The 18,016-nt window shown below is 31.7% G+C and overlaps 2 protein-coding genes across 3 annotated transcripts in view; one reads left to right on the forward strand and one right to left on the reverse strand.

Annotated features, from left to right (window-relative positions):
* The window catches only part of step (cytohesin steppke), a 151,200-nt gene that overhangs the window by 40,814 nt on the left and 92,370 nt on the right, over positions 1 to 18,016 (forward strand). The gene's annotated exons all lie outside the window — the stretch shown is intronic.
* LOC146996924 (uncharacterized) lies at positions 8,425 to 14,069 on the reverse strand. Its single transcript, XM_085819308.1, has 2 exons — positions 13,865 to 14,069; positions 8,425 to 11,696 (listed from the first exon to the last, which is right to left on the reverse strand). Exons 1-2 carry the CDS (start codon positions 14,018 to 14,020, stop codon positions 9,219 to 9,221), a joined length of 2,634 nt encoding a protein of 877 aa, XP_085675434.1. The 5' UTR covers positions 14,021 to 14,069; the 3' UTR covers positions 8,425 to 9,218.

Here is an 18,016-nt window from a genome sequence, read left to right on the forward strand (position 1 = left end):
CTTGAAATAATGTATCTTTGTATTCAAGCATAATGTCCAAAATTTGAATATTAATTTTGCTGAAATTATGTATTTGAAAATGTTCTAATTCTGCTGTATTAGGCGTGTTAAAATTGGTAGTAGAGAATTTTTTAATATGTGCTCTGTGGTTCTTAATTCTAATATTAAGACTATTTTTGATTTGTCCTACATATTTAAGGGTGAAAGTGTTACATGAGATAATATATACATATTACATTTAATTCTCTTTCTAAAAATAAAAATTTAAGTTTAAAATCTTCCCGAAAAATATTTTTTTGCTTTTTAATGCATCTAAATAAAGCCTAAAGTGTAATTAATTATTTTTTTAATGCGATGAACTCTGTTATGACGATTGTCTTCGTAAGACAGTTCTTTGGGGGGAAAAAAACGCTATTTCGGACCATTAACGGACATCGGAATTGAGTATTCTTCTCTCTGAAATCATGTCCAGAGGAGATACAATTCAAATGGAACTGTAGTCTTAAGGAAGGTTCACTATGTTATATTTTAAACCAAAATATATTATTATCAGAATGCATATTTATTTCACAAAGTAATGTATTATGTAATTTGATTTCTAAATTTCAAAGTACGTTGTTTCGTTTCTGAGGATAGGGCCACTTCATCTTACAGCCCCTATCCTCAGAATATCCCCAATCTTCCTTCACTTCATCATCTTGTAACTTACAGCCTTCTCCACCTCAAAAAAAAAAAAAAAAAAAAAAAAAAAAACTTGAAGAATAACAACAGCTTAAACTTGAAGAATAACCAACAGATTTTATTCATTCCGTTTTCTTTAATCCCTGCGTAACGCGGTGTAATTATGATTAATTTATAGGCGGATTTACTCCTACCTTCATATTAAAGCTACTGATGTACGAGTGGGGAATGTATTTTCTAAGCAGTTGTTCACTCTGTTAGGATTGTCAGATGTGAATTAAATTGCTCGTGTGTCACTCGAACGTCGTCCTTTGTTTTGGACGTTCGCATGTGCCCTTGCCGAGGAAAAAAAAAAAAAACACTATAGCAGCTTGGCTGTCTGAGGGCTTGGGAATGGCGGCAAAATCGTCCATCATCATCCGTAAGGATGCGATAACATCTTCAGCCTGCACGGTCCACTGGTTCTCGTGAGCCTTCTCCTCCTCACATGCATTCAAACCTGAGGTCAAGGTTTTGAACCCTTTTATTCTTGGCCGAAATGCCCTGTCTCAAAGGTCTTCGAAAAATACGTGCGAAATATGGTCCTGTCCATTTGCGACGATGTTTTGAATTTAAAATACTTATTATCTTCCTTCTTACTTTGGAATTCAGTGCGATTTTCATGTTGCCGTGGTGTTTTATTGTTCTTTTGAGCATCGAGCGTGCACGTCGCTGTTGCTGTTGGCTGTAGCTGTTGGTAAGAGATGCTAGCAGATGATGTGATGAACAAGTTTTATCCTTTTTAACCTTCCACAAGAACGTGACTTATTTACTCTGATTGTGAGCCTTTTAGTTTCAAATTCTGTACTGATTTCCAAGCCTTTGCCCGTTGCTTGGAAGCACAGTTATTATCTACTGCTACTTACCCTTTGTCCATTATTAATACCATGTCCACTATTTTCCGTTTAACTGTTGTGTTTGGAGTACGTGCTGTCATTTGATCTTTGCTGTTTTGTTCTCATCGCGATTCCCATAGTATAAAAATGTCGCAACGAATTTTCCATGGGAGTAAATTTAATAAGCGTTAATTCGACTATTTATAATATTTTTATGGTGCGCAGAACTCCTAAAATAAGTTGAAATGCGAAGAAACTAATGACTTTTTTAGTGAGCTTCATTACTAATAAATTCTTTTAATCATAGTCTTCCAGAATCAATTCGAACTTCAAAGTATGACAAATGAGACCTTCGATACCGGCTCGACAGCTGCTTTGCGCCAGCGCAAAATAGCATTAAGGCTGGATGGGTAGCCCCTGTTAAGTAAACTTGGAGTATATTTTCCTCTGCCGTCTGATGGAGCCCCTCCTTCTTTGGCGAAGCTTTCCTTCTTAACATACATATTCTTTGCTGTTTTTTCCGTACTGCAAAAATGAAAGAATCATTGAGGTAACACAAAGCTTCTTTTGCGTCCACCCCATCCCCAGTCATCCTTGTAATATTTCTAATGGCTATGATGATGAAATACGCGTGACGCTGGTCAGGGAGTGAGGTTTCTTTAGCTTTTGGATATGTCAAACCGTTCTTTGTCGAGAAAGAAACGGATGGTGAAAGGACTGTTTGTGTCTAGGAAAGTAGGAAGTATATTTAATTTTGTATCATGCATATTACGGTATTTTGTCCCAGATTTTCTTCTTATTTTTTTCCTTGATTTTAATAGCTTTGTTAATTTGTTAAAGCTCGGCTGATGTAAATGCAGTTTGTAGTCGATCACTAGCTGACTGTTCTATGAAAAAATTGTCTGAATTGGAATATTAGGGCGGAAATGAACTGTTATTATTTTAACAATTTTTTTTAGTTTTACTACTTCCTACATCAAACTTAGCTTGATGAAAAACAAATATTATGATAGTTGTAACTCATTGACATATTGCCTTTCATTATTTGAAGGATATTATATTGACACATTGTTGCAGAGGAGCGAAATTGATTTTTGAAAGTTGTAAGGAATATCTTCCAAATTATTTTTCATTATCACGACGTACCAGACTGCAGGGAATTACCTAAAATTATGAGATAAATAGTTTTTATAAAACTGTTATTGCCCTGACTTTTTTCCCAAGTAACGTATGCGTTTGGAGCAACGTAACGTTTGAACGTTTTCTGATTAGATGGCAATAAAAATATCCTTTTCACCACCACCCAAGCAAATTTCACCGAGTAATCTCTTCCATTTAAAATAAAAAAATAATAATAAAAAAAAAAAAAATCAAGGAACCAAAATCGAAATTTGGAAATTACGTACTACTAACATTTTAGAAACCAGTCATTTCCTCCCCCCCCCAAAAAAAAAGACTGAATCAGTAATGCTTGTAATCTTATCAGTAATGTTTTTTTAATTAGTGAGAGGTAATATTTGATTTGAATATTAGTTTTTAACATTTGCACATTATTTAATACGTTTTGTTAAAATGTGGCATTTATGAGTAGTAAAATTTAATTTAATTGCCCACAAGATAACACTTGTAATCTTAAAGTATGAAAACCTGTGATATAATGCTACATGTGTTTACTACATTTAAAGAACGATTCAAGAAACATTTTCAGCCATTATTTTTATTTTAGTTAGGACTTTGTGTCTCTTTGTAGGCGTAACCTGATTTTTATGCATGTATTTTAATATTTTTCCAGCGAACAGGTTGTTGATTATTTGCATATCTTCAACAGTACTAGGATTTTATTCTGTTAAATCCTTCAATAGCAATATACATACAATTACCGAAAGACATCAGTTCGGAATATCTTGATTATAATCTAAGATATTTCCAGAAAATGGAAAACGTATCAAACTGGTTCGTCGATAGTTGTGAGCTAAATGAATGAACTACAAGTTAAGATGGACCTGAAAGCGCCTATCGGAAACTCGGTCAGTAGTTCGCTGAATATAGCGCACTGATTTCTAAGTTCCAATGCACGTTCACTCGAATTCCTCGTCTGGGGGCTTTTATAGTCTGAAGTCGAATCGTCACAGTAGGGATGCCTCGTCTGGAATGAGGGATTTTAGAATTACATGCCTTCCGAAGATTTCCAGAAACCTAATCTGTAATGACATCTCCAACGTGCATATGTTCAAACCTCATCAAGCTGTTAACAAAAGAACATAGTTGACAGGAAATTCGCTGTTGCTCAGTTTTTGATAATATAAGAACAAAGCAAGTAATTTATTATATATCATGCCTCTGTATGATTTACTATTAAAATTATATAAGGACAGAGCGTTTTTTGGACGATTTCCGATGACCCTTTCCTAGTTTTTATGAGTAAAATATTTCAATTTTCTTACAGGTGTAGTCTAATTTGAAGGAAAATTTTAAAATTTTGGGGTCTTAAAATTTTTTTGTGAATCAAGACGACGACTGAAAACTTTCTGTAGTAGTTTTTTATCGATATGTTTATCATTTGCTTAATTTTTTTTGTACTGTGCTTTAAGTATATGCCTGGTAAAATTAAAAGTCATATTTTTACGAAATCTTGAAAATAGAACTTTTGCGTATGTTGGAAAAGTTTCGTCTTCTCATCCTTGAACGGTCCTAATAATCTGGATTTATCATTTTCTTTATTCTTGGCAATCTTTTAACTATTTTTCTGTACGTGATCGGACTGAGACAAAGAAATTGTTTATTCCTATAATCGGATGATTAGTTGAGGGAGTGGCTAGAATATTTTGACTCTGTGGAGTCTTTCAAGGTGAAAGAGGAGACCAGTGTTTTCATCATCTCTGTTTTAATGGATATTTTCTAGATCAGTCATCCGTATCCGATTATTCCGAAACACGCAATCCTCTGATTCAGTCCTCATAGCAGTGAGTGGTGTAGATCTCTTTCGATGATTTGGAACATGTTGAGCATCTGACATTTACAAGAAATTGTGTAACTTACTCTTGGAACGTATCCATCCTGGGTTAACTATTTATTTCCTTAGAGACTCTGCTTTTGTTTTCTAAACTCATTAAGTTGCAGCTTAATTGCGCCCTATCAAATACAATAAACTAAATTTATTCTTCGTTAACTGTAATGGGCCTTCGTTTTGTTTCTTCAGAGTATTTGAATACTTGAGTACAATTGCCTTTTCTGCATGTTATAAATCATAATTATATTTTAATCCTGTTAATCAAAATTTTGGGTTCATTAATAAGGTAAAATTGTTCAGAGAAAATGTGCAGGAAAATAAGCAATCCTCGTCTAGTGTTCTAAAATTTTAGCTTCATTAATAAGTTAAAATTGTTCAGAGAAAGTGTGCAGGAAAATAAGCAATCCTTGCCTAGTGTTCTAAAACCTTATTTTAACTTCAAATGGTGAACATTTTTGGCACCTTAAACTTGAAAGAAGAGAGTGAAGCATCTTAGCATAAAGCACTTACACCTAAATATTTAAAAGTAAACGAGTTATTTGTTGCACAGAGCTCTTGAAAATTAAAATTTGTGTGTATATTTTAATTTATATTAATATAATTTTCATATCCAACCATTTCTAGAAAAATTACCTAGGGAACTGTAATAACTGAACGAACAAAGAGAAATAAAGAACTAACAATGAAGGTGTTATAGCATGTTTATCTGCTGTCTGCTTACGATATAATTAGAATAATAGAAGTCCGTAAAGGTCCTTCCACCGACACAACATCAATGCATGGATCAGTGCACATATGCAAAAGTGCCAAGCTTGTTTCAGATATAGCCACTTGCATCAACAACTTTTGCAGCAGGGTCATTTTCAGATTCAACGGGGATTTCACAATCAAAATCTTAAAGGGAGAGAAAGAAATCCGTGAGTAAGTTGTTGGCTGATGGTAGTGGACAAACGGAATATCTCTCTGGCCAATTTATTATAGTATTCTGTATAGATGCTACCACTCATCAGCTCTGATATATGCGGGAACCGTATCTTTCTAAAACTGTACATGGTATCTAACAATATGAGGAATTCATTCATATAGCATTTCGAGCAAAACCACGTCTTCCGGAAAGTAGCAAACAGTCTCAGGAATTCAAAGAGCATCTCCAGCGAGACCTTGCATATCCTACAGATCCTCCCATCTGGTCGTAATAGTCTTTAGATATGCCTTCAAAAACTTAAACCATTGTTGTAAAACATGAAAGAGCATATATTGGGTTGCACAAATAGATAGCATCATTGGTTACAACCGAAAACATCGCGGATGAAACGTCGCAGAGAAAACAACGCAAGGTGAAAACGTCGTGTACAAAACATCGTGGGAGAAAAGAAAGCAAAGAGAAAATATCGCAGTTTTAAAGCATCGTGGTACAAAATATCGTCATCGAAAATAAAGCGGTTCAAAAACTTCTCAGTTTGAAACATCGTCGTCGAAAGTATCGTCGTAAAAAATAAAGTACCTACAAATCATCGCATGACGATAACATCGCAGACATGAGTTTTTCGGGCTTTAATAACTGTAAATGGATATTCGCATAATGTTTTGCGAGCGCGAGATAGAAAAAATGATAATTTTTACTTTATTTATTACGCATATGTTTAATATAAAATAAATACTAAATTTTTATAATTTTAAATAATGAATTTTTAAAAACAGAACAAGAAATTTAAACAAAACAAGAAATAATTTTCACTAAAAAAGTTTCAGATTAACAAAATTGAAGAAAATAATCTCATAATTAACTTAGCAATTTTTTTATAAATAATGTTATGCAGTTACTTATCTTTCTTTTTCTATTCTTTTTTATATTATACTTTTCATGAAAAATTACCAATAAAACTTCATAACAAATAATTTTTAATGACTTTTGCTAGTTAACTATCTCAATTTAAAATCCTATTCTACAAAAAATTAATGCAACTTATTATTATTAGCACTTACGTATCTCGCATAACTCAAAAACAAGTAACCTCAGAACGTTGAAATTTTGTATATAGGACTGCTATAACATGTTGATGTGCACCTCGTGTTTTGGTTGCAATCGGCCGCACCAAAAGTATATAAATATATGTGTATTTACTATATCCACCCTGTTACTCGCTTATTCACAAAGCCTACAGACCGTTTCTTCTGCTCTTTGCTCCGATTGGTTAAAAGAGGTAGGGTTACAGAATCTAGTGCTTGGCGACTTTTGATTCATCGCCTTTACGAATTGTATCTGAGCGTCGTGTACCAAAAAGTGAGCATAACCAGTACCTCCTATAAACGAAGCCACGGCACGCCGCACACTACGTCACTAAAGTCGTCCTTATGTACAGAAAGCATGGTTGCCACATGAAACCACTTATCGCTGTTATTCCTTTAAGAGGAGAGAAAATGAAAAGTAGTTTTTATTTCCTTGCATAAGGCTTACTATATCGTTTGGTTTTAAATATATATATTCCGATTTGATTTCATCGACTGCATTTTCTAATTTCAAATACCTAACCTTACTTTCCTTATATATTTTTATGCTTAAAATAATAACAGTATAGTAAAGAAATTAATTCAACATACTTCAGATTAGTAGTAATAAATATATACTGAATATCTGGCTGATGCTGGTTTGCTTTCTGAAGAATATATATTTTATTAAATATTTTCTTCCTTAACAAAGAGGATAACGCATAATTAAGCAAGTTTACAATTGATTAACACTAAAAATCCTTAAATTAATTTTAATCAATTTTTAACGGCATTTTCTGTTTCTCATAAATACAAATTTACACATAATTGTTTAGTCATTTTCCGCTTTTTTTTCACTTCAGTGTGGGACTGAATTTCTTAACAGATGAGAAACCTGGAGAATGATTTGAAAAATACTATTTTTTAGCATCTATCAATATTTATTCATTGGTAGTTTTAAAATACGGTAGCAAAACATTTCATATATTTAGGCATTTTAAATTAGATCATTATTTGAGAATACATAACTGCATCTTCCCCAATAATAAAAAAAAGAAAAATTGTAAAAATTCAACAAACTTGACACTTGCTAGGAATTCAAAATTCTTATGTTTCATTCTTATTGTTAAATGTTTGTAACACCCCTTTTGTCTAATTATGTGCATATAATTTTTTTTTGTAACTTGTAAATTTTTGTTCCTGAAAGCATTTCATTGTAACTTATTTGAGAATTTTTTAGCAAATGATAAATATGAAGTTTATATATGTATTTACTGGAATTTTTATCAGGGTAATCAGTAGGAACTTTTAAAACATCTAAATAGATCAAATGTCCTCAATTCTTAGAATTGAAAGAATAACAAGTTTTATGTATTTTCCTATTAGAAATGAAAATAAATATAGCCTGATTGTTAAGATGTAAAGTAAGATTTAAAATTTTCAAAATAATTCAGATTTTTATTAAAGGAAAGCAACACAATTAGGATGCAAAACATATAAAAAGGATTTTATTTATTTATTTTTTTTGGCCTGAATTTTTTGTACCAGTAAATTTATAACTGGAAGTAATAGGAAATGGCATTGCATACTACAGTGGGAAAAAGGGTGGGATGACTATTTATTTATGTAACTTGATGCTACTTATTTTTTATTACAGTTAAGTCTTTTTAATATCAAAATAGTTTAATATAACTGCATGAAGCCTTACAGCTGGGAAGGATTAAAAATATTTTTTTACTCAATTTATTTTTGATAAGTTTTCCCCTGTATATGTACAACCACATCATTAGAAATTTTAATTCCAAAGTATTTTATTTTAGTTTTGACAGAATTTAGCATGTATTACAATGAAAATATTGTATAAGAATACAGTGAATTTCCTCCATAAAAATGCATGAATATCTATAAAAATGACTCATATGGAATTGTAGGTAAAAACAAATTGTATTTATTTTCTTCTTACAGTGTAAAATTAATGTAATAAACATGTCTGCTTCAATTAAAATAATATTAAAAAATTGCAAGATACTGATTTCAAAATCTAAACAATAGTAATATTAATTGGCAAAGTATTTTATCTTCAAAAATCAATATTTCTCTAGTTTACAATAAATACACCTATTTTGCACAAAATGATATTATATAAGAGACTTAACAACTTTAGCACTTTACTGTCATAATTAGTTAACTATTACAAATGCTTTTTTTTTTTTTTTGTGTGTGTGTGTGTGCATGCATTTTGAAAGAGTTGGTAAAGATTTCACAACACAAATAGAAAAAGCACTATTTTTTTTATTTAACATACTATCTACATTCTGCAAAAAATATTCATTTAGATAAAATGAATTACAAATTAAGTCTGAAGATAATAAGAAACAATAGATTAGTGTCACTATCTTATTTTATAAAGTTTACTAACTTATAAACATAGTATATGTCATTTCTGCTGTATGCATAAATTATTTTTTTAATGTTTTCAATTTCCGTTGCTTATTTAAATTGTTACTTAAAAGATTATCATTCAACTTTTTGCAGTAATTATTTAGAAAAATATTCGTTGATGCTTGTATGATGTTTTTCAAAATAATTTGAGGGTCATGAAGTTTAGGACAGTCATTCAACTCTAAAAAAAAATTTTCATGAAGTAAATTTAGAGTAATTTTTCACACTGTAACTCGTGGATTTGCCGAAAATAAAAATTTTTGCTCATATTCATCTGAAATAAGTTTCTTAACAACAATAAAATTGTATATAACAGCATGTAAAATATCAGGATGAGGATACATAAGACCTCTATCAAAAACCTTAATCCATGAATGAATATTTTCATCGTTTTCTAAAGCTAACTCCTTATCAATAGTAATATTGGATTTACATACATCACATTTTAACTTTTTTAGCATACTATAACAGCAATATCCAGCTATATAAGTCAAAATAGGTACATCCAATTTTATGTCGTGTATATCACTATCTTCAACTGTTATTTCATCTATGAATGTTTGTACATCAGTGTCATCAAAAGTTTGTTCTTCAGTGTCTTTAAAATCAGATACATGAAGAGGAATATTTCCAAATTTTGAAGAATTTATTAGGGTTGGTAATGTACTCTGAAGTCTTAATTTACCCTCTATTTCATAAACCTGTCTGATAGAAATATTATGGTGAGCTCCAGCCAGTTGCCTGTACTTACCAAATCTAGCCTCTAACATATCTGTTTGTACTTTTCCAAGTAAAAGGTATTTAAAACCCAACTCATTTATACAATACCTTGATATCTCAATTAAAGCATACGTTGTATGGTATACTGCAAAGTGAGTTTCTTTGGTTAGGCAACCAGAGGTTAAATTCAAATTTTTCCAACTATCTAGCCAATTCAAAAAGTTATTCATAAAAACATATTTTTCATCATTTTCTGCCAGAGTGAAAGGTGTTTCAAATACATTATTTTTATGAACCCCTTTAAAAATAGATTTCACATTTACAATTGACCACCATGTGTTTATTATTTTAATAAAGTTTCCAGTTTCTTGGAAATATATTATTTCTTTCTGCTGCCCAAAAGAAAATAATGCTTCAACAACATTATCATTAAAAATCTGCAATGCAAGCTTTACACTTTGTTTTTCTAAGTTAGTTGGATATAGAGCTTTTATTGTCAGACCATAAGCATACTTTAATAACCTACCAGTTTCAGATTCATGTAATTTTTTAATACAAGAAAAAGATGCAGTTTCAATATGTGAAGCATCATCAAAACTTGGGAAAAACATACTCTGATTATTATTTTTTTGATTTATCCAGTTATTTCTAATGCATTTTAAAATATGCACTGTATCAATAATAAAAAACATTGGCCTAGATTTGTCAACAGGGTTTTGATAAACAATACTAACTTTAGGTGGTTCGGAAAACAGAGACATAGCCTTTTTATTAATCGAATTATTGTCAGTGACAATAGCAGTAATTTTAAACCCAATATTTTCTAATCCCACAACAATTTTTTTAATATAAATATACAAATTATCCGCACTAAGTGTTTTCACCGGCAAAATATGTACAACATCCTTATAAACAGATAATAGGCTGCGAATCATGAAAACATATGCACTAGATGCAGCATTTTTGCAATTATATGCCATTCCACACAAATTACCACCTTTATAATCAAATGCTTGATTTAGATGAATTTCATCAATCATTAAAATAACAAGCAGATCTTTTTCTGATAGTTCTTGAAATTTAAATTTTATGTAGCTTAGGAACTTTTGGTTGTATTGTTCATTTATTGGATATATATTAAAATCTGAAAAAATTTTCTGAATGGTCCGTGGATGAGGCATAATAATATTTTCTGAATTTCGAATAAAATTATATGCATGTGGTGAAATTGTGTGAAGTAAAGTGGAAAATATTAGAAAGTCTGCAGAATACCTATATTGTTGTTTTTCTGAATTCAAGTTTGATAGTTGCTCAATGAGAAAATTTATTTCATTGTTTTTATGTGGAATTTTCTCTTTTGAAATTGTCATTAATTCATTTACAATTTGTAAATAATTTTGAATACTGTCTTCAGATGAATCATTTGAGGCAAATAGGTCTAATTTCTCTAAAATACTTAAAAGATCTTTAAGGTTGTTAATTTTTGATGGGATTACATATTGCTTCAGTGATTTAATAGGTATATTTCTAATTGCTACAGATATATTCAAATTACAATCAATCAATAATGATTTTAGAATTCTTGGATGATTGTCATTAGAAATATTAAGAATCATAGTATGTATAGGCCTGTGTATAACTATCCAGTTATCTGGTAAATTCACAGTATTAAAACAAATTTTTAGTTCATCTAAATTATAAAACATTTGTTTTCGTTCATACTCTTCCTTTTCAGCTAAGCTACAGGCTAAGGCTTTTTCGAGTGCATCTTGTTCTCTTTTGAGTCTTTTATGCTCTGGTGATTCCCTTGATGAAACACTGGAACTAAGATGACTCGGACCATCAGGAAACAGACTTGGAATTGCACCATTCTTTAAACGAGGATATGACAATGGTATAATGATCTTCTTTCCAGTTTTCTCATCAAAGAATTCAGTTTGCCTCAGAACATCCTCTTGCTTGAAGTGAAGTTCACACACCTTTTAATATGAAAAAGAACAAATAAATAAACATGTATCAAAAGGTTAAACAATTATAAAATCGTAAGCATTCGCCATCCTTTAAATACATGCACAGTCTAATAAGGGTTTTATTGTATTTTTATTTAATCATGGCAAAGCACTCAAGAGCTATCTGCTTAAGGGAAGGGTTACCATTGTGGAAAACGTTCATCATTTAATTTCTTTAAAAATAATATAGGGCGATAATGTTTGGATGGTAACAATTTGAAGAGATATAGCCATTTAAAGTGCACAACGCAAAAAAGTGATGCAGCCATTTAGAGTGAATAATGCAAAATCTTAAAACAAAACTATTAACTCTTTTGGGCTAAAAAGAGCCATGGATGCTGTCATAAAGTTTTGAAAAGTGCAAATAATTAGCACATGTTTGTTGTCATATGTCAAATGCATATAACATAAGTAATATTTAATTGATACATCCTCAGGTAACATACAATTGCTCATGTATATATAATTGCTACATCCTAAATATTTCTTTCTTCAGTTATTTGAAAACAACACTTGGTTATGGAATTACATTCAAAATGGTGATAATACAGTTATAAAAAGAATAAGATTAACCATCAGTTGATGGATAAGAATAAGATTAACCACATTCATTCGTACCATTCAAATATAAAGTTACTGGCTCTTTTTCTAAACATTTTTACAAATGATATGTTCACAACCAGAAGTACAAATTTACTTGTGTGCCTATGAATGTTTATATTTAAGAGCATAAAACATCATTAGTCATTAAAAAAATTCATTTTTCTTGAATTATTGAAAACATGTATAAGTGCTAAAATATGATACACAAAGAAAAAACAAGAATTTGTATATTTAACAGTTTATTTGCAGTAATTAAATATTTTAGGCTATTCTTATGTAATTTTGGAGTGAAATATTCACATTCATCAATCGTGTTTGATATTATATTACTGTGGAAGGCTCACTAGATTGTTTATTTTCCATATAATTTTCTTAACTTTTTTCAAAAATTTTAAGTTATATAACTTATTAATACGATGAAACATTTTCATATTCCACTGCAACAAGTATAAATAAACAAAACCCCTTATATAAGTGTTTTTAGATAAGAAATTAATGTAAATTTCAAGCCCACAAGAACTTACTGCCAGTAGCAAGTGAACCACTGTAACAAGGTAGGTGTTATTGGCATAAGAAACTCGTACTTTTATAGATGTGTGTGTGCATGAAACAATTTAATAGGCTAATTAGGATTTATGCTAACATGTAATGAAAACTAGTAAGCTTACAATCTTATGCAATATTATTTGAACAAGACAGTTTAATTTAAACAACTTGTAACTTATTCCAGAAATTAAAATAATTACTGTCAAAACTAGTCCATTTATACGATTGTTTTCTTTTACATATATTTCATAATTTTTTTAAGGATTTTAGAATTAATAAAGTTTAGAACATTGCATAATTAGCATTAATTTCCTGTTCACATGAGTTACGAGCAAAATGCATTCTCAAATGCTCCTAGCATATAATAAAGTGGCATTGCATACATTCAGTTTTAAAAAGAAAAAAAAAATAAAAATAAAATAGGTGGAACGAGACTTATCTAAATCAAAAGAAATAGTATACCCAAACAGTTAAATACTTATATCTAAAACAACTTTAAATTAACGGCTTTAAAATTACGACTTGAAGCATTTTATATTTATCTACTTAAAGTTATAATATGAACTTTATAAGGTTGGTGGATTTTCTATTGACTAGTTATTGAGAAAAGGGTCCATTTTATAATCACTTTAAAATTCAGTATAAGCTCTGTATAACATAAATTCCTGAAAGATTAATCAATCCCAAATCAATGTGCGTGTTATAAAGATCCCGACGCAGAAAATATAAATTACTGAAAGAATTCATTAATAATACTCATTCATAATGGGATAAGAGAAATTTCTGCCTAGTAAATAAATATATAACTATGCTTGTATAGAAAGTAATTAAAACTTCGTTTTATTTTCTATGGTTGAATGCAATGGAACTTTAGTAAATTATTTCCCTTGCATTGAGAATTTTTTGTTTTCGCATTTTCAAGTCATGTTTCTTTCAATGAAATTAATCTTTCAGAAATTTTCTAATTTAAAAATGAAATGCATGCTTACCTTTGAATGTTTCGTAGGCTTGAATCCATCTTTTCGTTTGCAGTTCCAAATCCATTGTTTTCTCAGTTGTTCTTCCGTAGGAAAACTAAATACAGCCACCTTCGGGCCATTCTTATAATTTCCTTTGCATGTTGCAACACAGCATTTATGTGGCATAATAAAAAATAAATAAAGTAATTTAAATGAAAAATGTTCTATTAGAGCACACTACATTTTCAAACAACAGTCAGTTCACTACGCTACGACACCGAAGTATATTCTTTCATTCTTTGCCACGAGGAAGATGGTAGGAATGACGACTTAGATGACGTCAGACCGTTCAAGCAACCCTAGAGGCTTGGCTTCGTATATAGGAGGTACTGGCATAACCCACCGGAGAAACCGCAGACCAGTGGTAACTAGCGCGAGAAAAATTCTCAGACTTCTAGGTCGCCGGTTCTATCCCCGCTCGTAGCTTTCATAAACTCTGCTCTATACGGATTTATTTTATTTTAACTTTATTGAATGTCTTTGTCATAATTTGTCTTTTCGCCTTCGGGTACGGTGTTAAAAATTAAACGCCTTTATTTTCTCTATTTTTGTTAATGTTAATTTTTCTTTTTTTTTATTTACTGGTTTGTACTCTTTGTAGTAGGTGCCAGTAAGCAAGATTACGATCCAAGATCTCGAAAAGCGTTTTAATAGATATAGCGCATAACGGAATAAAATATAATTTTAGTTATATTTACTCGTAAAAAGAATAGGTATCCGATACCCTTAAATGTTTACTGAATGTTTTCATTTGGTTAATTTTTTAATATTCCTTTATTTGTATAAATTAATGCGCTATGAAAATTTACACAACAGACTCTTCCTAAGTGAAATAACGAAAAAGTGCATATGCTGTCTTGATATAAACACCTTTCTTGTAAAACAATTACGTACTTTTAAAAGTTTAAATTCAAATACAAATAAACTATTAATAAGATCACTAGGTTATTTAAGATATATTCCACACAATTCCTCTAAGCTTTCATTTATAAACTAAAAAAATATTGAATGAAATAAACGCTGTTTCCGTTTGTTTGGCGTTAATTACCACGCCTACAGGGCGATAACTCGCCATTCCAAATATGACCGCCAAGCAGATGTTTCCTCCAATGAGAGCAGCCCGTAGCGAAATTGTCTGTAGGCTTTGTGAATATGCCTGTTACTCGGCTCAGTGATCTTAGTTTCTTTATTCTTATATATTTGTAAACTGTGCATGTTTTGCTTTAAAAATGATTGAATTGTGTTGTTCTTATCTTCCGGTTAAGGTTTTTATGCCTTTAGTCAACCTACATGCAATAATTGTGGAATTATCAACAATTTAAAAGTTTTTTAAATTGTTGATATTTAGGCTAAGCCTAATTTCTGATTACTATGCCGTCCATGTTTGTTTACATTTAAAACTTACCAGAATAGTGGATTTGTTGCCAATCTAGAGAAACTAAGCTTTCCAACAACGAAGTAACGTCTGCTTTTATTACTGCGAATTAAATTATGCTTGATTCATTGTGGAATTAACATTTAAGTTATTAGCTTATTTTTATATAGAAACTATAATTGTAAAAATTATTTTTTTAATCGTTTTAACTGTATTTGGTGTTATATGTTTTTCTATAGTAAATTTTAATTTTAAAATGTAATGCTGTAAAATTTTAATAAAAATATTTTGAATTTTATGTATTTTTGCCTTGCCGCGAAGTGAGAACTGAATTAATTAGTAGCGCATGCGCATTATGTAAGCGGCGCTGAATCGTTTGCGAAAAAGTTTTTTTCGTTTAATTTCTTTTATATATCGTTTTACATTTATTATAGTATTTGAATAGAACTTATGGTAATTCTTCAGTTGATATAATGTTTGTGCACTCTGAGTTTTAAAATTAATGTTAATGATGTTAAGTGAACGTAGCGCCGAAGTATCCTGTGGTAAATAAATATAGTCAACTTTAAAAGAGTACATTTATTCTATTGTGGTCTAAGCGCTATCGACGAAGTAGATTTAATTCAAAATTCGTTAACTGTAAATTCAATATGTTTAAATGAAATGCGGGAAAATTGCGTATAATATAATATTCCATATAAGGAAGTCGTGGTGTACCCATCAGATTTTTTGTTTTCATAAAGGCAAGGAAGCGCTGAGGCTGACAAAGCGATATGTGAAGCTTATGATGTGATTACTTAACAGAGCGCATTCGTCAGAATTGGTTTAAAAATTTCATTCTGGAGATTTTTCACTTAAGATGACCATCGTTCTGGCCGAGCTTTTGAAGGTGATGACAAAATTAAAGCTATATTTGAATTGAATCATCATATAACTGTGCGAGAGATTGCAAAAATGGTAAATTTATCACACACAACCACTGAAGATCGCATAACATGTCTTAGACTCGTTAAGAAGCTCGATATTGGGTTCCGAATGAATTGGAAAAAAAAAAAAAAAGTCACTTAACACAGCGAATCAATATTTGCGATATGCATTTCAAACGTAATGCAATGGACTCTTTTTGAAATGAATTATTACTTCGTTATTATTAATGGTTATGAAAAATTCATCATCTACAATAGCACTACTTGAAAAGATCATGGTCCAAGCATGATGGATCAGCACAAATCATACTGATAGCTGAACTGAATCGGAAAAAGATCATGCTGTTAATTCGATTGGATTACAAAGGTGTAATGTACACTCATGTCCATAAATTAAGGATAATGCAAAATCAGGCAAAGGAAGAGTTAGAAGCTAAACAAATTTGACTTATTTGTAAAGCTTATTTATTAAACAAAAGGTAAAGAGCAAAAAAAAAAGATGCTATATGTTTGATATTATTAAAAAAAATTAGCGATTTTTTCTCCCTGGAGCAAATTACAAAAAAAAAAAAAAAAAAAAAAAACCTATTTACAAAAAAAAAAAAAACAATATTACATGGTTGGTATGATTGTTAATACATTGTATGTCTTCTAGACGATGCAATACAGTCCGTACAACGCGCCTAGGCATGCTGAGTATCAAATTATCGATCTGATCTTGTAGGATATTACACCACTCAAAAAGCAATGCTCTCCGAAGTTCCGGTAGACATGTAGGAGGAGGTTGACGGGCTGCAACTCGTCGGCCAAGCATGTCCCACACGTGCTCTACTGGATTCAAGTCCGGTGAGAATGCTGGCCAGTCCATACGGGTGATATCCTCCGATTGAAGGTATTCGGTTGTGATGTTTGCACGGTGAGGACGGGCGTTGTCATTCTTAAACACAAATTGTGCGCCCATGGCGCCCCGAAACAAACGTACATGTTGTTCCAGAATGACGTCTCGATAGATTTGGCTTGCCATGGTTCCACTTTGAACATGCAGGTCAGTTCTGGAACCCAGAATAATTCCACCCCAAACGAGCACTCCTGCACCACCGTAACGGTGTCGTTCAATGATGTTTTCTTGGTGGTAACGGGTACCTGGAGCTCTCCATATGAAAGTCCGGCGAGAATCAGACTGCAAGCTAAACCTGGACTCGTCGGAAAACGTCACACAAGCCCACTGTTGCGGTGTCCACAATGCATGCTCTCTACTCCAGGCTAACCGCAGGCGACAGTGAGTTGCAGTAAGTGGAACACATCTGACAGGTCTACGAGCATATAGACCAATCTGCCCTAAGCGTCTGTACACTGTCTGCCTTGAAATTTTCGTACCAGTGGCTGAAGAGAGCTGACTAGACAGGTCTGAGGCTGTGCTCCGCCTATTTGGCAGTATGGCAGTAACTGCCAAATACCGGTCGTCATTCGGCGTTGTAACTCTGGGGCGACCTGTACTGTAACGTCTACTCACATTACCATCATCTTGGAATCGTTGCCAAAACCTGGAGAAGACACTCTGGGCAATTCCAAGTTCGTCTGATCCTTCCAGTTGGGTACACCCACATTCCAGACGGCCGATAATTCTCCCACTTAAAAAATCATCTAAATGCGTCCTTTGTGTCATAACTATTCGGTTATTGCATTGAAGTGTTTATAAAGCTCATGCGAACAATTTTACTTCTTTGCCTGTATTCCTTATGTATCACTCTCTTACACTCTCGTCATTGTGACGTACCATCGGTGTCATCTGGTTACTTCCTGAAATTTGCATATGATTCT

This window comes from Stegodyphus dumicola, chromosome 6 (genome assembly GCF_044657685.1).
Source record: "Stegodyphus dumicola isolate Sdum_Otavi_A_Nest chromosome 6, ASM4465768v1".
In the NCBI taxonomy this organism is placed as follows: domain Eukaryota; kingdom Metazoa; phylum Arthropoda; class Arachnida; order Araneae; family Eresidae; genus Stegodyphus; species Stegodyphus dumicola.

Excerpts from the sequence above, each read along its gene's own strand:
- LOC146996924 (XM_085819308.1), bottom strand. The coding sequence starts at position 14,020 with ATGCCACATAAATGCTGTGTTGCAACATGCAAAGGAAATTATAAGAAT. Across the intron at positions 11,697-13,864 it reads AGCCTACGAAACATTCAAAG|GTGTGTGAACTTCACTTCAA; the intron begins GTAAGCATGCAT and ends TCATATTAAAAG.